The sequence below is a fragment of the Nesoenas mayeri genome (assembly GCF_963082525.1).
Source record: "Nesoenas mayeri genome assembly, chromosome: 18".
NCBI classification, from domain to species: Eukaryota; Metazoa; Chordata; class Aves; order Columbiformes; family Columbidae; genus Nesoenas; species Nesoenas mayeri.
This window is the reverse complement of record NC_137566.1, coordinates 10,495,715-10,519,417: the sequence shown is the minus strand read 5'-3', so window position 1 is coordinate 10,519,417 and position 23,703 is coordinate 10,495,715. Positions and strand designations below refer to the sequence as shown.

General features: G+C 58.0%; 1 protein-coding gene across 2 annotated transcripts in view; it reads right to left on the bottom strand.

Moving 5' to 3' along the window:
• Positions 1-23,123, bottom strand: part of NOTCH1 (notch receptor 1) — a gene marked incomplete at both ends in the record, with an annotated part of 40,585 nt that extends 17,462 nt beyond the window's left edge. For both annotated transcript variants that reach the window (XM_080355846.1, XM_080355847.1), the window contains 8 exons: positions 74-259; positions 350-505; positions 630-863; positions 1,021-1,143; positions 3,875-4,213; positions 4,592-4,854; positions 21,338-21,419; positions 23,066-23,123. In XM_080355846.1, the coding sequence (XP_080211972.1) occupies positions 74-259; positions 350-505; positions 630-863; positions 1,021-1,143; positions 3,875-4,213; positions 4,592-4,854; positions 21,338-21,419; positions 23,066-23,123 (1,441 nt within the window). The remainder of the gene's footprint in view (positions 1-73; positions 260-349; positions 506-629; positions 864-1,020; positions 1,144-3,874; positions 4,214-4,591; positions 4,855-21,337; positions 21,420-23,065) is intronic.
• Positions 23,124-23,703: the final 580 nt, after the last annotated feature.

Sequence of the window (23,703 nt, the reverse complement as noted above, 5' to 3'; positions counted from 1 at the left end):
TCAGGGGCACCCGGAGCCCTCCTGCCACCCGCACCCATCACCGCGGCAGGGGTCCGCGGGGCCGCCCACCCACCGGGCATGCAGATGCACTGGAACTCCCCAATCTGGTCCAGGCAGGTGGCATCGTTCTGGCAGGGGTTGGAGAGACACTCGTTGACATCAATTTCACAGCGAGGGCCCGAGTAGCCCTGCAGGCACTGGCACTGGAAGGAGCCCTGGGTGTTGATGCATTTCCCTGCGTGCTCACAAGGGTTGGCTCCTGCAACACACAACCACAGCTCACAGGACACGCTCCCGGCTGCACCGGCGCTTTCCCAGCTGCTCGTGCGAGCTCAGCCCCGCTGCTCACCCAGCGAACACTCGTCCACGTCCTGGTTGCAGGCTGGCCCCATGTACCCCGAGGGACAAGTGCAGATGGCTTTGCCGTTGACGGGGTTGGTGTCGCAGTTGGAGCCCTCGTTGCAGGGGTTGCTGATGCAGGCGTCATCGAGGTGGCACAGCAAACCTGGGCCGCAAAATTCAGGCGCACGTCAAGGGTGATGGGTACACAAGTCATGCCAAGACTCAGCTGGGAGCCAAGGGACAGGTGGGGTGCTGCCACCCCACTCCAGGATGGGACGGGACCTCACCTGTGCGCCCGTGGGGGCACTCGCAGTAGAAGGAGGCCACTCGGTCATGGCAGGTGGCCCCGTGGAAGCAGGCGGCCATGGCACAGTCATCTATGTTCTCGCTGCAGTCCTCGCCTGTCCAGCCATTGACACAGACACAGTTGTAGCCGCCGTGGTTGTTGTGGCAGGTGCCTCCATTCTGGCAGGCGTTGGGCATCAGCTGGCACTCATCCACGTCCTCGGTGCAGTACTGACCTGCCAGGGGACAGGGCACCATGTCAGCTCCTGTGGGTTCTGCAGCGTTGCTGAGAAGCAGGACAGCTGTCCCCATCCCGGTCCCCTGTTCTCCTCAGGGCGGGATCCACCCTCCCAGCCCAGCGCTGTGCCACCCTGGCCGCAGCAGCGGTGTTACCTGTCCACTCGGGTGGGCACTGGCAGTTGTAGGTGTTGACACCATCCACGCAGGTGCCTCCATTCTTACAGTTGTTGCCCGGACAGTCATTGATGTTCTCCTCACAGTTCTGGCCTGTGAACCCTGCACAGAGGAGACATCTGCCGTGACACCGACCCACCAACTTGCCGTGCCACTGCCCCAGCCCCCTGCCACCCCACCGCCCATGGCAGGATGATCATTATCGGGTGTCGAGTGTGCGCCAGGCGCTCCCAGCCCAGCTTTGAGACTGGTTTCATCCCCAGCCCTGTCTCGCCTCTGCTGGGGCTTGGTTCTGCCGTGCAGGTTTCCCTGCCAGGGCACCATCCTGGAGCAAACAGCAGCGGCTTCCTCCGCGCATGGCAGATGGGGCATCCCCGGCCTGGGGCTTGTCTGCCAAAGCCCCCGGCTCCGGAGACACTTGCCCCAAGCAGCAGCAGATCCGGCTCTGTGGCAAGCCAGGATAAACCAGAGCTGCTCCCACAAAGGCTTGCAGCACCTGGTGCTGAATCACCAGCTTTTAACTTCTCATGTAAAGAGCCTCAGCAGCAGTGCTTTCCCTGGGGGGGAAATCCAAGCCCTGGCAGGACGACCCACCGCCCCACGCAGTGCTGGTCCCAGCCTGCTGCTCGCCTGGCGAGTCCGGCTGCTCAGGTTTGTGTTATCACTTGCATCGTGCGGCACGCGTGGAAACCACACCACCCCGGCCTCTCCAGCAGAAATGAAACAGCCAGACCCTTCCCAGGGCACCTGCCAACCCTCCTCATCCCCCTCCACCTGCCACCTGGGTTAAGAGCTGCATTTACTCTAAGACCCCAAAGCCCTTGACCCAGCCACCATCAGGCGTCACCTCCCCTGCCTGCCCAGGCACTGAGGATCAGGACGGTGATGCCAGCCCAACACCAGCTCCCCGCTGTGCCGGCATGTCCCGGCAGCTCCCCAAACTCCCCCAGGCGTTCTGCAGGTCCAGACCGGGCTGCTCCCCGCACAGGCAGCTCACTGCTCCGCCATGGGAAGGGACTGCGCTGCCCAGGCTCATCCTCCACCGGACCCCAGACCCTGGCCCAGATTGGGGTTTTCCCCTCACTCTCTCCAAAAGACCATATTTTCCTTTCCCCTGCAGCCTCAGCTCCGTCACACGAGGAGCAACAACAGCTATTAATGATTGATGGTAGAATCCAAAGCAGATAAAGTTGCTTGCACCCCATTTTTAAGCAGCTGGGCTGAGACTGAACAGCAATAACTGGCAATGTCCTAGATACCAGGATTAACTCATTTTGAACCATCTGAATGAGTAATTAGTACCGCAATTACTTTAAACTCAAGGTTACATTCTACAGCGATGGCATGATAAAACAGATGAGATTAGTTTAACTTGAAGAAACTCGGTCCGACCAGGCCTCTCCATGAATGAAAAGGGGACATTGTTTCAGGTCCGCTGCGCCGCATACCAGCGTATCAATCACCCTCTTATCATGAAAAACGGCCCCCGGTCCCCCCTGCCTCCGCCTAAAGCCGAGGCAGCTCCTGCAGCGAGCCGTGCCGGATGGCAGGGCTGCCAGGGGACCCCCCTGTCCCCCGCGAGCAGGGGCTGTGCTGCCCCGCAGGTGGCAAACCAGCCCGAGCAGCATGTAGATCTGTGGGGAGCAGCCCACGAAGCCGCAGATGGGCGTGAAAGCGTCGGTGCCGTTGCGGTAGGGATGCTCCCTCGGGGCTATACCTCACCTCGACGTGCCCGACACTTGGGCTGCGCCGGGGAAAGTGCCTCGTCAGCAGAACAGCAGGGCAGGACCAGCTCCTCCTGCCTGTCCCTGCGGCAATGGCGCTGCCGCTGAGCATCCCCTCTGGCTGCACCGGCTCATCCTGGGAGGAAAGGCTTCCTTCCCTGGCTGCCCGGTCAGCCCCAGTGCTGCCCCTAAGGATGGGTGAGCAGGTGCGGGGGGAAGCAGGAGATGCTGCAGGATCCTGTGCATTTGAGATGCTTAATGGATATTTTAAGTTATTGCAGCCAAAAGCTTTAGGAAGGGAACTGATGCTGTGAGCCTGTGTCGGAGATTAAGATAAGACTCCCCTGTAGGGATCACGCATCTTTCCCCAGCACCAGCAGGGGCACGGAGCTGCACTGCGTGGGAGCCGGGCCCGGGTTGCACTGGCAGGAAACTCAGCTATTTCGTTTCTCCAGGCGGCCACGCTCAGCCCCTTCCGCTCCCTGCCCTGACTGCGCTGCCGACCACTGCCCCAAGGCAGAAGTGAAAGGGCTTGACGGGGTAAGGGGGCCCTTTCACAGCTGCTTTTTCCCCCCGCTGGGTGCTGAGCTCCTGTACAGGGTGCTGGGCTCCTGGGACAGGTCCCCTCCTGCAAGAGCCCTTTGTTTCGGAGGCTGTTATTCATCCGGGCTGCTCCAGCACTTGCTGGAGGGAGCAGCAGTGAGCACAGAGAGGGTCTCCCTTCCCCAACTCCCTTCGCACTCGGAAACTTTCCAAAATAGCTATTCCGGGCTAATTATTCCATTCTGGAAGTGGATTAAGCTGAAGCGGAAAAAGGCACTCGTACTCTGGAATATGAGCATCCGCACTGGGGCCTCTGCTGAAACAGTTGTTTTGGAAGAGTTATTTTGGTGAATCACCAAGTATAAAAAGCCCCCAGATGATCTCCCTTCTTTGGGCATCGCTGCCCAATGTCTTCTCAAACACACGTGGCACAGCGAGCCAACAGCTCTGTCCCTCACAGAGCCAAAATTCAGGGGAAGATTGGGCACTACTTGTTTAAGTGGGGGGCTAAAAGGGCTGCAAGATGGTCCCTGGTCCCCGTCCCCCGCCTCAGCAGCAGCCCCTACCTGGCAGGCACGTGCAGTCGTAGGTGGTGTCTCCGATCTGGCGGCACGTCCCCCCGTTCTGGCAGGGCGACGGGTTGCAGGGCACGTAGAGGTGCTCGCAGTTCTGCCCGGTGTACGCCGGCTTGCAGGAGCACTGGTACGTGCCCACCTCGTTGGTGCAGCTCCCGCCATTCTTGCAGACGGGTGGCGAGATGTTGCATTCGTTCACGTCCTGCTTGCAGTTGGCCCCGTGGAAGCCGGCGGTGCAGCGGCAGATGTAGTGGGCTTCAAAGGGGACGCAGTGGCCCCCGTTGGCGCAGGGGTTGGAGGCGCAGGGGTCGGCCTGCTGGCAGGTTTTGCCTGGGGAGGGCAGGGAGGGAGGATGAGGATGCAAACTGCAGCTCAAGCACCTGGTAGGAGCAATCTTTGTGCTGGGGTGCAGAGCTGGTTCTGGGACTGTGTTCACAGGGGGTGCAACTAATTCCCCCCGACCTCTCCCCCTGTAAAACCCTCCCCCGTGCACAAGTCTTGCATCTCGCCCAGCCAGGGACCCCCAAGCTCCTGCTTTGGTGTGCAGACCCCCCCTCCTTTCTCCCAGCACTGGAGCAAGCCGAAATCAGAGCCAGCATCCTTCTCCATCCACGAGGGTTTTCCAGGAGCAACCCCTGGTGCAGGCTGCCCTTCCACCCCCCCGTCCACATCACCACATCCCTGTGCCCCGCGGTGACACCCCCTCACCTGACCACCCCGGCGGGCAGCGGCACTTGTACTCGCTGAGCGTCAGCAGGTCGCAGGTGCCCCCGTTGCGGCAGGGGTTGCTGATGCAGACGTTGTCACGGGGCGTCAGGCAGAGCTCGTCGGTGAAGCCCAAGCGGCAGGCGCACGTGTAGTCCACGGTGCTGCCGCGCACGACCGGGGTGCAGGTGCCGGCGTTCTTGCACGGGGAGCTCAGGCAGGGGTTGGGCAGCTGGCACCGCTCACCCACGTAGGCACTGCTACACCTGGCAGGGGGAAGATGTGTCAGTGGGATTGGCCCTGAGGGGTTGGGGACACCCAGCCACCCCAGGGACTGGCTCTGGGGACACCTTATTGCAGCCTTTCTGTACTTAAAAGAGGCTGATAAGAAAGATGGGGACAGGCTTTTTAGCAGGGTCTGTAGCAAAAGGACAAGGAGTGATGGTTTTAAACTAAAAGAGGGGAGATTCAGGATGGACATGAGGAAGAAATTGTTGCCTCTGAGGGTGGTGAGAGCCTGGCCCAGGCTGCCCAGAGAGGTGGTGGATGAACATGAGACATCCCAGGCCAGGCTGGATGGGGCTCTGAGCAACCTGAGCTGGTGAAGATGTCCCTGCTCGTGGCAGGGGCTGGACTGGATGAGCTTTGATTTTCCATTCAACGCAAACCATTCTATGACTCTATAAACACCCCCTGAGCCCAGTTCTGCACCGCATCCCAGCATGGCGGGTTTAGCAATTGCCAGGCTCTGCCTCGGCCGCTCCGGGATGAGAAGAGGAAGATGAAAGAGGTGCTGGGAACAAAGGCGTCCCCCATCGAGGGGCCTGCGCCAACTTGCAAAACCGCAGCCTCCAGTGCTGACGTCCTGCTTCTCATCACAACATGCTTTTTCTGCTCCCCACCGCTTACCAGTCCCTGCCCCACCAGGGTGATGTTTATCCTTCCTCTATCCTAAGAAATCACTCAAACACAAACTCGGGCTCAGCGCTGGCTGGTAGCAGGTGGAACACATTCCTGCTCCTCACAGCCAGCTGAGATCTTCCCCGATGACAAACCCTGTGCAAGGAGAGGAGAGTGGCCCCGGCTGCCGCGTCCCTCTGCGTGGGGGCTCTGAGAAAACGGCCCCCTGATGCGGCCACCGGCTCAACCATCTGTCACCATTGGCTGACAAGGCTGGAGCAACTGCCTGCTGCAGGACCGGGGTGACGGGGACATGCTGCGAGGACAAGTCCCGGCGACACTGAGCAGGACATGGGGCTGGCAAAGGACCCTGCAGAGCGGGGAGCTGCCCCCCAGGAAAGGGAGGACAGAGCAAAGCTCTGCACAGAGAGACCGTGGGCACCCAACACTCAATGAAGAACCTGGGGACAAGACTCTCCAGCACCTCCCCAGCACAAACCCTCCAATGCAGCATCTCTTGCATCGTGCCTGCAACACGAGATGCTGCGCGTTTTGTCCCCAAGCAGCTCTGCTCACATTACACTGCTTCCAAAGGGAGATTTGCTGCCCTGGCTGGGCTGCGCCGAGCAGCTGTTGCGAGCGGGGCATGGGAGGAGCGAGGAGATGCCGGCACGCTGCCGTCCCGCACCGCGATGGCAATGCCACCGCAGCAGAGCGGGACACGCAGCGCTCAGCTCACAACCATCACCACCCAAACTGGTGGGACCTTGTGTCCCCAAGCCTTGGGCACAGTCCTGCGAGGCTCCTGCGGCAGGCAGCCCCCCTGGGGCAAGCAGGGGGTCCCAGGGAATGTTGCAGAGAGCACCAACCGCAACCTCCACCCACCTACGAACCCCAAAACAAGAATGTGGGCTCCCCGGTGAAGTAGAGCCAGCAAACCCCCATCCTCTGCCAGCTCAACCCGCAGCCGCCGTGCTTTGCCGCGCCGTGCCGGCGGCAGGACCACGTTTCAGCCCCGCTTCCCCCTCTCCTCTTCCCCCACTTTTTTTTTTTTTAACCCAATTCTAATTTCATTGTTGGGAATTGTGTGAGAATTTGTCAGGATTCGGAGACATTTTGAGTTAATGAGACGGCATTATCCAGGCCAAATGAAAAAGAAAATGTGTATAATAATAAATCAGGGCATCTGCTCGGCACACAAAGGGCGGCGGGGAGCAGGTGTGCATCCTAATGAGGCAGAGCAGCTGCCGGCGCCCGCGGCCGATGCCCGGCTCGCCGGCGGCTCCGAGCCCGGGACGCCGCGGCCGTGGGGCGATGGGCGCTTCTGGGTGGCTGCGCCGCAGCCCCGCGCGGGGGAATGCGAGGGGCTGGGGGCCGCGGCCGCCTGAGAGGGACCATTGTGCGGGGCCAGCCGGCCGGCACAGGCACGCCGCCGGCAAACCGCTCAAGTGTGCAGTCATCTGTTAAAATGCATCGCGCTCCCTCCCTTCTCCCCGCACCACACACGCTTTTTTTCTTAAAACAATCCTCCGGGCTCTGCCGGCGGCTGGCTGGACAGGGGGCGGCGGGAGATTCTCCAATGGGAGAAAAAGGCGGAATGAAAAAAAAAAAAGAATAAGAAAAACAAATTGATGCTGGACAAAGAGCCCCGGGGCAGCGCGGGAACCACCGAGTGCGCGGGAACCGCCACGGCACGGGATTTGGCTCCCGGAGCGGGATTTGGTTATGACGGTGCCGCCGCGGGCAGCTGGGACTGGGAGGTGATGCTGCGCACCCCGGGCTGAGCCGGTGGGGCGATCGCTGGGATTGGGGTTCCTGCACCGCGGGGCTTAAATGAGGCTGGAGCGAGGGGCGCGGAGCCGAGAGCCCTCCCACCCAATTAGTGTTCAGACCGTTTCCAATTTCAGTGCTGCAACTGGTGGTTTCGGCTCATGGATGGGAAGCCAAGCCCGAGCCTGGGCATGGTTATTAGCCAGGAGGTTAATTAGCGATTAGAGGAACTCTCCTGGGGGGCAGGGAGCCCCTGCCTGAAGGCACAGGGGGCTGCCCCCCACCCAGCCGGGCTGCTCCAGCCTTTTGCTTCAGGAAAGCCCTCGAGTTTTGTGGAGTTTGCAGATTTATTTTTTTTTAAACTGCTTTCTATTTGTTTAAGAGCTGGTTTATGGACACAATCAGCTCAAGGAGCGAGCGGAGGGTGCGGCAGACGCCGATGAAGGGCTCGGCACGGGTCTGCCCCAGCCCAAGGGGCCGAGCTGGGCGACGGGCACACGCGGGCAGGCAGCATCGGGGTACACTTGTGAGCTGCATTTCTCCTCCCTGCGAGATGGGTATTCCCAGCTACTGAGCAGTACTGGTGAAGCAACGCTTCAGAAAAAATGCAATAGAACACAGGCACACTACAAATCCGGTATGGTTCCTGCTATAACCCACAGAGGCGTTCGCATCTGTGCAACACAGACGTGCTGTGGATACCCGGCGATTCCCAAATCCCAACCAGAGCAGGGATGGGGACAGCCCTCACAGACTTGTCACACACACCGTGGCAGCTCTCGGCTCGGGGAGCCCCCTCAAACTCCTCCTCGCGCTTTCTAAGGCATCTCAGTTTCATTCCAGGTATCAAAGCAGAAGCTCCGTCTGCCGGTCGGGATAAGGCTCTTGTGACAGTGACAATCCTGCTCAGCAAGAGCACAAAACAAGGACACCAAACACCCCTGCTCGCGTGCGGCAGCGCCCGGGATGTGCCCACAGCAGCTTTGCACCTGGTGGCTTCGACACTGCTCCTGCAGCATCCACAGATGCTTCTGCACAGGAACGATGCGATTCCTGCCCACATTTGCAACAGCAAGTCTGAAATGAAGCAGGGAATGGCTGCAGACTGAAGCCACGGGGTGAATTTCACTGTTTCCCCCCCAGCGTAGGTCCCAGGGCTCACTGATGGCTCGAGACTCTGGAGCTGCATTTAAAAACCCAGCAACCACAACAGCTTTAGAGAGTCCCGGCTGCAGACGAAAGCCTGAAGACAAGCCTCTCATGCAAAGCAAGAGATCAAAAACCAGGTGAAGAATAAGGCCAGCCCAAGACGTAGTTATTTTTCAGCTCTCCCAGGTCTGGAAAGGCTGGATTCAGCAGAGCCAGGTTCAGCTCGCAGCCGTGCTGCAACCTCATCATGCATCCACCTAATTCTCCAGCGGCTAAAAACCTCTCCTAAAGTTCAAGCCCAAGGAGCTAAGCTTTATTTTCCGTAAAAAAACATACCAGTGGGTGGTGGCGTCAGGGTTCCCAGGTGAGCAGACACGGAGGATGCGACGTCCCCGTGGGCTCAGCCAGGTGAACATCACCCTGTGGTTTTTCCTTTGGCATTTCCCAAGCGAGGGCTACCCAAACCAAACCCCAGGCAGCTCAAGGAAATTAGCATAAGAGACATTAAAGCTATGCTTTAATTATATATATATGTGTTGGCAGAGGACAGGGTGGGTGCTCCAGGAGCAAAAACAGCTCCAAAGGGCCATTAGAAACCGACTTTGAGGTGGTGAAAGGCGGCCGAGCTCCCGAGGAGCTCCCATGAAATCCCCGGAGAGGCCAGTGCGGCCGCGCTCCCAGCCCCACGCGTGACACAACAAGGGCTAAAAATATTGGTGTCTCTCCCTCCCCTGAGCACACAGCTGAGAAACGTTTCTGTTGACTCATTAACCTGCCGAAGAGGCACCAAACCCTCCAGCCATGACCCACCCTGCTGTTCTAGACAGTGATGGAGGGCGACAGACCCTGACCCCAGTGATGGCCGAGCCCTGCTCCAATGCCCGATGCTCCCACTCCCAGCACCGTCCAAGCACAAGGAGCAGGTCAGGACAGACAGTCTCATGACTTTTCACTTCTAGGATGTTTTCTACATGACCTAACCAAGGGACTGGGGCTGTCACCGAAGCCCCAGGCAGGAGAGGGGACAGCGATGCAGCAGCTGGTCCCCATCCCTGCAGATGGGGATGCTGCATGTGCTCCTTGCAGGTGTGAACACACCGATTTACAGCCCTTGAGCGTCTGGAGCTGTGGTACATCCAAGTGGCTTTTTGTTTCGGGGGGTCAGGCAGAGGCTGGGGCTGGATTCCCATGACACCAGGCTGCGACGCATCTTCCCCCTCCACACCAGCCCTGAGCGAGCACCCGCACAAACCACTGCGAGGGGGAGGCACAATTAATAATGCACCGTGCTCCCAACCCATAAATCTCCACCGTGATTCATGGGCGATGTGAAGGGTGACGGAGAAGGCCTCGTCCAAGGTCAGACAGCGAGTCCCGGGGGATGGCCTGGGAATGGGAACAGCGGCCCCTGATTCCCACCCCACTCCCAGCTCCGAGCCCAGGCCAAATCTGGATCAGCTCGGCATGGGCACGTGCATTTGTTGTGTCTGCTGCACATCCTCCACAAGTGACAAACTGCAGCCCAGCGCTGCAGTGATTTCAGCAGAGCTCCAGAAAACCTCGTCAGATCCTATAATCCAAAGCACGAGTGAGACGCAGAAGTGCGGGAGAGCCCACAGGCTCTGCTGCCACGCCACTGCCCCCCTTTGCTTTACACATGTGCTGCCCGAGCGCTGCAGCTCTCAGCCCCACCAGCAGCGCTGGGAGAGTCGGGGTGCCCGTCCCGGCCCCCACAGCCCCGCAACGGGTGCTCCGTGCACGCAGCTCCGCGCGCTGCTGGCCCTTTGTTCACTCCTTCCCTGCTCGCAGCGCGCGAGGCTTTTCCTCCAACCCACCAGCAACAGGTTTTGTCCCTCCGCAGCAATGCGGGCACTGAAAGCATCCCGAGGCAGATGTTTCTGCGACCTCTGACCCAAGACTGTTTTCCTTTCTGTGCTAAGCTGCCATCTGCCACGGCCGGCACAGATGACACCCAGGCGCTCCCGCAGCCCAGCCCGCCCCGGCACGGCTCCCGCACGGCGGCACAGGAGCTTTGTTCAAATTCGGGATGCGTCAGCCCTGCACAAGCGCAGCTTGGGGGCTGGGGGGGGTTCAGAGGTGCGGGGGGATGATGCGGAGGTAAAACCCACCTCGGGCTTAAAACGTGCAAAATAAACCAATGAGCAAAATGAAAACCAGGTGTAAGCTGGAGCACGGCCACTGGACACGCAGGGGCTGTCCCCCATCCCCATCCCACAGTGGGGACAGGTCCAGGGGGCCGCCCCCATGCTGCGGGAGGGGACGGGAGGCTGGCGGGGAGCCCCATCGCAGCTGCTGGCCCCACGTCCAGCCCACCTCTTATCTGCGCTGCTATCACATAACCTCTTCCTCACCCTCATCTGCTGGAAGCATAAACGGCCGCGGTTGTTTTCCCCAAGGTACGAGCACCGTGGGAAAGCTGAGGAAGGGCAGCTCAGGTCTTTATTCAAGCCCCATTTTGGGGGCACTTGAGACTAATGCGGCCGGGAGAGTCCCCGCTGCCTCTGGGGCAGCAGCAAACCCAGGCGCTGGGTGCAGGGTGTCCCCTGCCGGGGGAACAGCCCCCACCCCGACACCCACCCCCAGGCTGGCCTGGGGGGATGCCGCTCTCTGCCCTGCGGTACCCACGGCCCAGAGCAGCCACCCCAAACGAGCCACCCTCCCTGCACCCCAGAGTCCCTGGCAAAGCCACCCCAATGAAGAGGTGGCTCAGAAACCACGTCTGTGACCTTGCATGGTGCAGAGGATCCCCAGCGAGGGACCATCACACCTGCAGAGCCCTCGACACCAGCAAACACACTGTGTGACCAAGCAGACCCCTGTGCCAGCCCAGTCCGGACTCCATGGAGCAAAATAAGCGGCCAAACGTGAGCAGGACGCTGGCATTTCATGTGTTTGCTGGCAACAAGACAGGGAAGGAGAAATAGCCAGCAGCTGAGCCTCCCTTAGGCACACACAGGACCGCAGCCACCGCACGCTGCTCCCGGCTGTAGAGCGGTGACACGACCCTGTCCCATGGTCCCCACACCTCTCAGGGTCACCATCACCCTTGGGCTTACAACTGGGAACCACAGCCACCTCCCTCCCCAGCCCCAGCAGCGGCAGAGCCTGGGCGTTATGCTGGCTTGCCATCAGACATCCACACACAAGAGTCACTTTTCCAGTTGTGCCAGTGGCTTCCCGGCTGGCACAGCCCAGGAGCACCACCCCAGCTCTCTGCTGGAGTTACACCCTTCCCCCTAAGACACGTTTGCTCGGTGCCAGCCCGGGAGACTCAGATCTCCCGCAGCTCCAGTCCAACCAGAGAAAGGGACGGTGCTCGGGGATGTCTCCATGCCACTGAGAGATCCGCTTCTTATTCCATCTTCCCATTCCATCTTATTTCATTCAACGCCTCCCATGTTCCTGCACGGAGCATCATCAGGGACCACAGGTGTGCCCGACTGCCTACCCGGGGTCAGCCCACCTCGGAAACACCCCACCGAGCACAGGAATGTGCTCCGGAGCCAGAGGAAGGCAGACAAGCTTAGAAACCTGTCCGGTTGGGAAAGCGGAGCTCAGCATTCCGCACTCCGGTCCCATCTCCTGCTGCAGCATTGACACCCTGCTCAGGGTGGCCCAGCTGGAGGAGGATGGGTGCAGGGAGATGGGGAACGCTTTCAGACACTGCCGTTACCTCCCTGGGGCTGCAGGGTGGAGGGGGTGGCAGAGGGTCCCCCCTGCCCTTGCAGGGGCTGCCAGGGGATGCTCAAGCCCCCTCCCTGCAGCAGGCACAGCCGGGCTCACCGCGTCTCACCTGCAGCTTGGCTCTGTGGTTTCTGGCACACGAGTCCGTTAAGAAACCAAAGGCTTCACCACGGCTCCCAGGAGAGCCCAGGCGGTGCAGACAGAGCTTCCCCTCACCCGCGTGGGGCACCCTGACCAGCCACTGCACCCCAAAGCTCCCGCCGGCCCCGGCGCCAGCACAGCCCCACAAACACCCCCGGCAGCCGCGACGCGTCTCCCAGCACCAAAACCCAGCGCTAGACCAAACTGGTGGTTTTTTTAACAAAGTTCCATCCAAGCCCTGCTTTATTAAACACACCGGGACACCGGCCTGGGAAAAAAACAGAGTTTCACACAGGGAGGGTGGTTGGCAAAGCAGCAGGTTACTTCAAGTGACATCAGGTTAATAAAGCAAGAGCAGATCTCCAGTCTTGTTTAATTAAAAAAAGCAAAGTGCAATCCGAAGTCTTTGATGTGTTTTTTTTGTTCCATTTCATTTTTGACCTAGCCCAAGCCATCTAATTGAGATTTTAAGACCCAGACTTTCATCTGGAGAGAAACTAAAGGAATTCCCAAAGCATGGACGGGAGTGGGGAAAGACGTGCTAGAGCTCTATTCCTCCTACCAGCACAAAGCAGAAAGGGAAAAAAAAATGGCTTTGTTTCTTAAGCAGACATTAGTCAGGACAGTTTGGGAATCAAAGTTCCCATTGTAATGAAAAACAATATAATCCCATTACTAAGCAAAGTGGCCAGGCTATTCACGGGGTGGTAACCAGCTACCTGGGAAGGAGCTGCCTTTCAATGGAGCTTCATTCACAATAAACATGAAAGATGTCGAAGGAAGAGACTAAGACAAAACTCGTCTCATTCCCACCCTCAACAATGGCCGCTATGAAATATTTTTGTTTTCCTCCCCCAGTTAATGGTTTTTATATCCTCTGCTGGTGTAAATCCGTACGGCCTCATTGTCCGCGGGAGCGACTGCCAAGCTCTGCTCTCCCGCTCATCCCGCTCCTTCTCTTGAAGGAGCCCATTGATAGGGTGACCATGAAGGATGTGCTTCCAGTGGAGCATCCCCAGGGAACGCAGCCTGGCTAAGGCTGGCAATGGTCCTGCTGCCCACCCGCAAGGCAGGGACAAGCACCCCGGGGCAGGGACAAGCACCCTGGGGCAGGTCCCCAAGCACGTGCCCGCACCAGTGACTGATGTGCCGGTTGGACACCATGAACTTCCCCGGCTCTTTTCCTCCACGGTGTTGCCCAGCAGCTCTGGCATTCGAAAGCACCCACCACAACTGCTCCCTGTTTTGACTTTTCACTTGTGCTTTCCCTTTAAAATGTTGTATTCTTTAAGGCAGCAGACGGAGAAGTCGGAATTTGGGGTAGATGAGGAATTTCCACCTCCCCAGGCCACCTGCCAGCCCAGCATTATTGGTAATGGGGGGCACCCTCCCTTCCCCATCACTTTTGGGGTAAATGTCCATTTTCACCCGCTCTGCCCACACTTGCTGCCTGTGCGGGGCAGTTTCACTGTCTTGCTCCCGGGAGCTCTGGCACACACACAGTGTCACCATCTCACCGAATGATGATGAACTCTCATTATTTTTCTCCTTTTCCCCCTCAAACCAAGTTCTGGCTAAACACTGCGCTGCCCGAGAGCCAAATATGGAAAACTCCCACCCGGGACATGCGTGACCCCACCATCCCACTCTTCTATTCCTGAACATAAAACCTAAGATTAGGATCTGAACAGCCACCAAGAGTTTAAACAAGCTATATTTAGCTCCAATATTTATAAACAGGAGGAGAGGGGGGTTCTGCAGAGCACACGGGTGTCCCTGCAGCACAAACCCCACAGAAAGCCAGAGCAATTCACACCGGGGCTGTTTCGGTGAGACGGAGAGCGAAGATGACAACGGACGGACAGAAACGGATCCACCTCCCCGCAACCTCACAGCCACCAAGCTGTTGGTTTCTCTTTGCAAGCAAAGCAAAGCTCCCCAAACCAGTTATTAGCAACAAAAACCTCCCCCCCTTGGAAACCGCAGCCTGAGGGATGTAAAGCACCCCCAAGCAGACGGGTATCTATCTGCTCCTGGGATCTGTATCCTGGCATTTCTGTTGCTGCTGAGTTTAACCAAGGAAATGGCGAGGGAGGGAGGGAGGGAAGACTCTGCCTCTGACACCTTTTGCCGGCAGAAATCCCTGTGTCAACATGACGCCCTCGCCGAGGGAGAGGGGACAATGGTGGCGGCTCTGCCCTCCGGCCGCAGCGTGCATTCCTGCCCCCCTTCCCTGGAAACCCCCCTTTTGTGGGGAGCAGCAGGCCCTGTGAAAGGGCCGTCTGTCGCCCTGCCTTTTGACTCGGAGGTCTGTGTCTAACATTTTAATAGGGGCCAGGGAGAGTCCCCCCGCCTCCTCCCGGGCTGCTCCCCGGTGGGGTCACTCTCCCAGCCCGCCCTGAAGCCGCTGCACAGGGCTAGAGCGGCTGATGGGCAGCAGGTACGAGAGCCGGCAGCACATCCCACTGTCCACAGCCACATTCCCTACCTGCCCCGAGAGGGGCTATTCCAGGGGTTAACTGGCCAGGAGTGACTTTGAGAGGGACTTTTTCTGATCCCCCTGTGCAAGGATGCACCGACGGGGCGGGAAGGCTGGGGACACGTTCTGCTCCACGGCTGCTCATCGACAGCAGATAAGTTCCATCTTAAAATAAATCACTGCATGCTCAAACACTCAGCCCCCCAGGCAGTGATGCTGGTGGGGAGCATAAAGTCCTTGGGGTCCCCATCACCCTGCTGATGGGACAGACCAGGTGACAAAGTGAAGACCCTCCTCTCGGTGACAGTTGTAGCAGACACAGGTAGTGTCACATCGTGCCAGGAGCTCCGGAGGAGGATGAGGAGGAATCAGCAAGGCTCAGCCCTTTCAACAGCCTGGGACTGATCCTGCACAGCCCAGCACAGTCCCAGCAAAGCCCAACACGGCCACTCACAGCTACACTGACTTTAGATAGAGCCCAAAGCAACAGGTTCCCCATCCCGTGGGTGCTCCTGGTACTCAGCCCTCCCTGCCCCCCACTGCAAGGCCACCTGCCCCTTCTATTAAATAAGGGCAACATTATACCATCATTAAAACTTAATAAATCCATTTCCCATATAAATACCATTAAATTCAGATTTTGGGGAAGGGAATTAGGGTGAAAACTTGTTAAAAGAAAACGACTTCTGCGCAAATAAATTTTTGCAACTTGACTGAGCATGAAAGTTTCCCATTAAAATGCAACTCTGCTCCCTTTGCTGGAAAAGTGCAAAGAGCCCAATAACCAAGGCCTAAACATTAACTGTTTAACTGACTTTTCCAATATTAACTCCAGACTGCAGAGGGGGAAGGGGAGGATGTGATGGGTGAAAGCCTGAAGCAGACGTTAATTCCTGCTGGGCGAGGGACGCACATCCAGAGCACACACATCCAGAGCACACACCGCTCCCGTGTCACCAGCGTCACGTTCCCAACAGCCCTTTGCAGATACAGATGTGGGACATCACCTGCCACAAGCGATGCCCGGTGCACAGGGCAGGGTGCTGCCCCATCAGTTGGACTAGATGATCATTGTAGGTCCCTTCCAACTGAAAATATTATTTTCTGGGGCAGAGCTCCCCACACAGCCCAGTCAAATGTCTTCTGCCTGTCCTCAACCCCTTTGCATGGTCCTCATCCTGCACTGCTCACACCTAGCACTGCATTTCCCAATGGGCACCTCCATCACCTAAATCACCCCTATGAGCCGGGATGAGCCTGGCAGGTTGTGCTGCTCCATCTCACACCAAGACAGGGTTTGATGTTCAGATAAGCAACAGCACATGAAGGGAAACCGAGGCACCAAGCAGACCTCACTTGACATACATGGAAAGCTCAATACCACGTACTGCAGGGGCACCTACCGACATGGGGAGGTGGGAGGAGGTGACCTGACCCACTGGACACATGCTGGAGCTCTAGATGGTGGAGCTGCAATGGGTGCAGGCACCACTGCTCAGAGAGGAAGGTAAAGTCCAGACAAAGGTGCACAAGTCTGAACAGGCACCATCACACCTTGGCCAGATGGCCAGCTGGAAGCAGGACTGAGCCGCTTCACCAGCAAGGCTCAGATTGTAAAGACTGGAGTGTCCTCAGGTGGGGAACTCTACCTGTCCTGGGGCTCTCTGAGCAGGCAGGTGGGACCTGCCATGGGCTGGGGTCACTGAGACCTGGAGAGGTGCTGAGAAGGCTTTCCAACATCACATGCAGTAGATGTGCAAAGAGACCTGTGCTATTAAGTAGATGTGCAAAGAGACTATTAACTATTAACAGCTGGAGCTTCCTAAGCCCTTCAGACCCCGCTGACACTGGTGGTGCCAAAGCCCTGACCCTCACGTCTGCTCTGAGCAGAGATACCCAAGCAACAGAAACGTAACGTCTCCCCTGAACACCATTTCTACTGCTCGTTCCAGATCTTTGGCCAAGGAACCCGGCACTGAAGGACAGAGCCCTTCTGCGGATAGATGGCCTGGGAGATGGCAGCAGCAGGAGCTGGCTGGACACAAAGCCACACACCTGCAGTGCAGCAGACGGACCACAAACACCTTTTTGACTCCTGGGATAGAGACAGGACTCAGCCAAGACCCCACTACAGGTCTGCTTCCCCAGGTGGGGCTAAATTGTATCCCAGAGGCTCTTCCACTCCACAACCTCAATACATGGTGTAAAACTTTCACACGGAGTTTGGCGACAGGTTGAATATGGTGGAGCCTCCATCCAGATCCAGAGCTTACCAGCTCCTGGTAACTGCACCCCGAGGCTACATCCTGATTAAACACGCCGATGGTCTATAAATTCCACATTCCACTCATGTACACATGCTGTTACCATTCAGGACACCTACTAACACGAGCAAAACAAGGGTCAGCACACCTCCAGGCCTGGAAAAAGCAGGTTCATTTCCAAACAATGTTATTTTAAAACTTGCTAACTGCCTGCTGATTATGTTATCCAAGCCCTTAATTGGTGAATAGCTTGGCCTTGCAATGACCAAGCATGTCTCCCTCATGCTACATACAATAAACCACAATAGCCTTGGAGGTGAGACCAGGGCGTGTAGGATCAGCTAGAACAAATGGACACATCGTGGCTTCCAGCAGGTAGGCAGACAGCAAGTCAGAGATTTTGGTGGAATAAAACGTACTCTATACGATGATGCCTCATCCCCTCTGGATGCTGGGGAGCCCCCAGGCAACCTCATCTCAGCAGCATCACCCCACGTCTCCTGCTCATCCCTGTGCTGCAGGTACCGCTGAGGGACCTACCAAGATAAGCCCTGAGTGTCACCCGTGTTGGCCCCTGCCCAAATGCAGTACAACCCTCTGGCCATCTCAAGTACCAAGCCATGAGAAAAATCGAGCAACAAACCACCGCCCAACCAATAAAATCCAAAGGCAAGTTAGCAGGAGTCAACCGGACCACCTGAGACAACTGATAACCATCAAGACGCCTTGCAGAGAGATGTTAACGGAGATTCTTCTAGAAAAGACATCAGAAGTCCTGCTGCTGTCCCCGTGACCTCACCAGCTGGGCTCCTCAGCAAAGTTTCCCTTCCACTGGAATCTGCAACAGGTGATGCTTTTGTATTTTTAATCTACCCTTTTACCCATTTCCACCTTGTTCTTTCCGAGAATGAGATCAGGCTTCAAAGAGCCATGGAGAGTTCTCAACATGGCTGAATCACTGCTCGGCTACTTCTTTAAGAGCTTCCTCTGGGTGATTGTTCAACACTCCACCCTCTTCCTCTCCAGCATGGAGACTGCATTTTTTTCTTTGTTATTATTTCATGGAAATAACGTTGGGTTAAAGCACATGAGAAAAAAACCAAACCAGAAGAAAACTTCCGCCCTTTACAATGAGATAACAATGACTGAGCAGTTGAATAACTCGAAGGGCACAGAGAACCGCAGGGCTCGGATCCCTCCTTTGCCTTCCTGGTTGTCTCCTGAAAGAGTTTTGAGCTAAAATAATCATCTCTTACCACTACAGTCCCCCTCTGAATGTTTCTTCCAAGGTTTCTGGCTCGCTGCCCATGGAAGCTGGTGGTGGCGATGGGCACCGGCTCAGGAGCCATCGCCCTGGCTGAACTACAACGCCGCGCTGATTCATAAACAGAGGAAGTACTTTAGCAAACTGACTTTTCCCCCTTTCCAGCGCAAGCCTGGTGATTAATTTAACTTATTCTTTTCCTTTGGCTTCTCTAGGCAAGAGTATGACGACCCAGGCGCAGACTTTAATGGAGAAAGGCTGGTGGAGCGGGGTTGGAAACTCAGCCCTCTTTCATGCCATCTGCTTTTAACTAGCGGAGCAAGGGAGGTCCTGGGAATAAACGTCACATGGCACAGCAAGCTAAAATCAGCCCCGCTCGTTTGCAGGGATGCCAGTCAAAACTATGGTTATCCAACAGTCTAATTAGGAGCTATCACTAGAAGTCAAAACCATCTTTCGGAAAACCTTCTCATTTTGCCTGGGAAAATGCCTTAATGGAGGGCGAGTTACTCTTTGGGAAAGCTGCAGCTCCCCAGAGCCGAGAAACCACACATGGAACAGGGCATCAAGCACCGTCTGCTGGTCCCAGCCCTCTGCAGACAAGATCTTTGAAAGCTCCAGATCCGGTGCAAGTGCCACACGTGGGACAGAGATACCCCGAGTCCCTGCAAGGTGCACAAAACTCTGCTGCTCTTCCAGCACTGAAAGACCCGGCTGCCCCTGCCAAGACGAAAAGCAGCTCCAAAGGCGGCTTAATTAGGCCGCTTCTGTCATGAGCCCTCCCGCCGATCAAATGCTCAGTCCTCTCCATTCAATTACAGCCCCGCGCGCCCCGGACTGCCTGGCAAAGGGACAAGCAAGATAAGGCACCTGGAGTTCTACAAACTAGCGCTGTAAAGTAATAAAGGCAGAGAAAGTTCCTCGTCTCGCACCGACGATTCCCTTTCCGTAACAGGGCTGATAACTCGGGTTTGGTGTTATCAGAGTCGTCTTCACGTAACCCAATGAGCTCTCTCCCGCCACAAACGCCAGGACGCTTGCCCGCTGGAGTAGCGTCTCTCTCGTACGCTATTTATTTCACTCCACTTTCTAATTGGATTTGTGGGGGCAGCACAATGGGGCTTTATGGCCAAACTTTGTTAAGTGCCAGGCCGAGCGGAGATGTGGCCAGTAGCCAAAATGGTGCATTTCACGCAGGCGCCAAAGGGCAGTGCCAAGCTTTGCTGCGTCTGGTATCTGTGTTCTTGGCTCTGCTTTGTTTAAGGAGCTTGGAAGCAAAACTCCTCGTAAAGAGAGATTCAAACAAGTGAAAAACCAGGATTTTGCGAGCTGCTATTGGATGCCTTGGAAAGTTGTACCTCCTCCGGTCTAGCAGTACCTCTAATATCTGCCCCCATCACCCAGGGAGTGTTCCCTGCATGGGACAAGCGCTTTAACACACCGAGGGCACACACCTTGCTTTCCTGCAAAAATAACTCACATGCACTCGCGAATCAATCCCAGTGTCCGCAGCCAAGAGAGAGGCGGTTATTCACAGCTAGCAATGAAAAAGTTCTTTAAAGTTAACTTTTTCCCTTAAAAAAAAGTCCAGCTCAAGCCTACTCTGGAGGCTTTTCCATCAAATAGAGCTCGCACACATCAGATCTAATTAGATTCCATCACCATCTGTACATGAAATGTAAATCAGGAGTTGCAGAGACTTAAGAAAAAAAGGGAAGAATGACCACAAGGAAAAGGAGGGGTGTAAGGTTGGGGAGGGGGTGGAGGGTTGGGCATTCTGGGAAGCCATACATGATTAGTCACACAGCATTAATCTGCCTCCCTTAACAATAGCTGCCGAATTTCGACCGAATCCCAGCTGTCGCTCTTTGAATGAAAGAAAACAAGATTTAGAGCGTCAAGCGTTGGTAAGGGCTTCTGTGCAAAAAAAAGTGGCGTGCATTCATTAGTGGCTCACAAAGGGACCCAGCCTTTGTCCATTAAATTGCTCATGTGCCTGATTGATTTGCTGATTTATTTGCACCAAAGGGTTGGGGGGCTCAGCTTGGAGAAGGGGGCGGGAGATGCCCAGCTACTGGGCAGAGTAACGGCACCCAGGCGCATTTGCAAAAAAGCAACGCACATTGTCAAGGGAAATTGCCATTCAACAGGCTGAGATTGGAAATGCCTTCAGGTTCCTCCTCCGAGGACTTCCTATTTGGAAGTTTGGGGTGGGTGGGAACGTCTCCCCGCCTGCTCTCAGCTCAGGCCACGTTCAACAGGCAGAGGGGAAATCTGGCCGGAAAACAGAGCCTTGCCCATTCACATTTCTTTTATGGAATAGTTTTAAAAAGGGAGACGGAGTCTTATTCATTTCTCTTGGTTATTGTTCCCTGGGAGCCTGGAGTGAATCGGCCATCGCTGCGGTGGGTCGGTTGGTCCTTCAAAGAGTCCCAATGCTTTACACATCCGTTCCCCCACAATCGGCTTGGAGAAAGCTCCTGCCCGGGTGCCAGGGCCCGCCAGGAACGCCGGGCTGGACCGCAGCTTGGCACCGGCGCAACTGTGGGAGGAGGTGGCCCCGCTCCCCCGCCTGCCCCGGGTGATGCCCCGCAGCCCCACCGACATCAACGTGCAGCTCCAGCAGCCACAGCCACACCATGAAATCCCTCTTGAACGTTATTGGAGATGTACTGGACACCGCACCACAAACTGCCAGGGTGCAAGGGACTGAAAGGCAACGCTTCAGGGCCAGGAAGGAATAGCTGGAAGACAGACAGACAGACAGCCTCCCTCCCTGCCCGACGGTCCAACGAGCGCCGTGGGCTGGCCCTACCTCCTGCTCCATCAGCAGGGCAGTCTGCATAGGTTAACACCAGCAAAACATGGCCCTTTGCCCATGTTTTTCCACCCAGCTAGGAACAAAGCCCGATCCTGCCAAACTCGCAGCGACTCCTACACGAGCAGGTTATTCTTGCCACTCAAGGAAAGAAAACGCATCTTGCCCTATTAAATCCAGAGCCTTCAAAGCAAAGTCAACATGCATGTCAATACTTTGGTCGGGGGAGATGAAAATCCTCTGGCTCCTCCATACTTACTGGCACACCTCTGTCCCGTTGAGAAAAGTTTCACACTTGCCCCCGTTGAGGCAGGATTCAGCAAGCTGTGTGCACCGTAAACCTGCAAACAGAAGGCAAGTGTTAGCTACAGCACAGGTCCCGGGTGGCAGCGGGGGGGGCTGCATCCCCTAGTGTCACCCGGACCAGGGACGGGCTCCACGACACCCTCGGAGCAGCCTGGGGCGATGGGGGCTGCAGGGTGATGGAGGTGAGCAGGGACCGCATGGCCCCAGCACAGAGAGGCTCACCTAAAAATAAACTCAGGGTGGGCTTGAAAGTAGGCTCTGCCTTCTCCTCCAGCAGGAGGACTGACAGAGAGAAACCCCAGAGCAGGTCCTTGAGTGACAAATGCCATTTGGGAAAAACCACGTGCCCGAGGGCCTATTAGTTACCACTAACTCAGTAATGAAATGAGTGGCCCATCACAACTTGCTATGAGTAAACGTTTCATTGTCTGGCCCTCAGAGCCAAATTCTGCACAGTTACCACAGCAACTTGCTGAAAGTACCAGAATCGCTTCCGATTTCCACCCTGACTCGCTCTTCCCCTTCTCTGCCCTGCTCGCTCTTCACGGTAACTGGTTCTGCGACACGTGTGTGCAGCCAGAGCAGTTTCACTCTGAGCGATTCCAGCTTCGCACCGCCACCGCCAGAACCAAACTTGTCCCCTGGACGGCTGCCAAGCCCCGGGCACCCCGGGGTCACCCCGCAGCGCTGGAGACTCTGTCCCCAGCCCCGCGTGTCCCACGGGGGATGGAGTGGGGTGCTGGGAGCAACTTTCTGCAAACTTTTCCTCCAAGGGGCCGGGTGCCAGGCACGGCTCTCAGCCCGCGCTGCCCTGGTGCGGAGCGAGTTGAGGGCAACCCCGCTGCCTTCCTTTCCCAAAATCCTCCCAGGATACTCCTGCTCCGGAGGAGGCTGCTCGCTCGGCCTCGATTCGGGGGGTGCATCGCAGGGCCCCGGCCCCCCGCGGCGCGCTGCTCCCCGCTCCGCCCCGCACCTCCGGGTCACTTTTAGGGCTCTTCACCCCGGCCCCGACCGGCCGGCTCCGACAGTCGCCCAGCGCTTTGCGGCGAAGCACCCGAACCCGCCCCGGGGCCGGCGCCGGGGGGGGCCCGGAGGAGACCCGGCTGACTTTCAAGAAACAGGAAACCGAGAAAAATTTGCAAAACGGTCAAAAGCTCTCGCAGAACAACAGGCAGGAGCGCGCCCGCCCTGCACGCCGAGCCCGTCCCGAGCTCCGGCTCCCGCGGTACCGAGCTCCGGTTCCCCCAACGGCAGCGAGCGCAGCTCCCCGCAGCACCCCCCAGTACCGACCTCCGGTTCCCGGCGGCCGCGAGCGCCGTTGTCCCGCCACCTCCTCCAGGACGCGGAGCTCCGGCCCCCCCGCAGTCCGGCCTCCCCGACCCCCCCGCGGTGCCGAGCCCCGCTCCCCCAACGGTTCCGGCCCCGCTTCCCCCGGCGGCGCCGAGCTCCAGTTCCCCCCGCGGGAGCTGAGCTCGGTTCCCAGGCATCCCGCGACACCGAGTCCCGGTTCCCACGGGGAACCCGCGTCCCGGACCCCCCGACGGCGCCGCGCTCGAGTGCCCGCGGTGCCCCGCGGAGCCCAGCCGGGACCGGGACCCCCGCCGCGCCCGGCCCCGCTCTCAACAAACTTCCTGCCGGGCTCCGGGGCGGCCGCTCCGGGGCCCGTGGCGGCGGCGCTCACCTCGCGTCAGGGCGGGCAGCAGGAGCACCAGGAGGCCGGGGGCCAGGAGCCGCTCCATCCCGCTCTGCTCCCGCCGCTCACAGCCGCATAGATCCGCGGGGCCTCGGCCGAGCCGGTGCCGGTATCGCGCTGCCCCGCCGGGAACCCCAGACACACCGCGCCCCAGCGCCGAGCACAGCGACTCCGAGCGCCGGCGCCTCCCGCGGCTGCTCAGCCCCGGCGGGCCGGGCCGGGCCGGGCGGGAGGGCGGGGGGGGGGCGGGACGGCGCGGGGCGGGACGCCGCGGCACGGCCGGGCACGGCACTGCACGGGATGGGACGGGACGGGACGCTCCTCCCTGCCCAGCCCGGGGGGCCGCTGCTGGGAACCCCCTTCCCGCCACGGAGGGGACGGGAGTGCGGCTGCGGGGTGCGCGCAGCCCCACGGGGAGCCCCAGTGCAGCCCCCCATGCAGCTATCAGACGCCCCAATGCAGCTATCGGACGCCCCAGTGCAGCATCCACATGGAGCTACTGGACACCCCCAGTGCACCCCACTGTGTGGTCCCCACAACCCTGCCATGCAGCCCCCCATCCCCACTGCAGCTCCAGCACAGCCCTCCTGTGCAGCCACTGCAGAACCACAGCGCAGCCCCAGCCA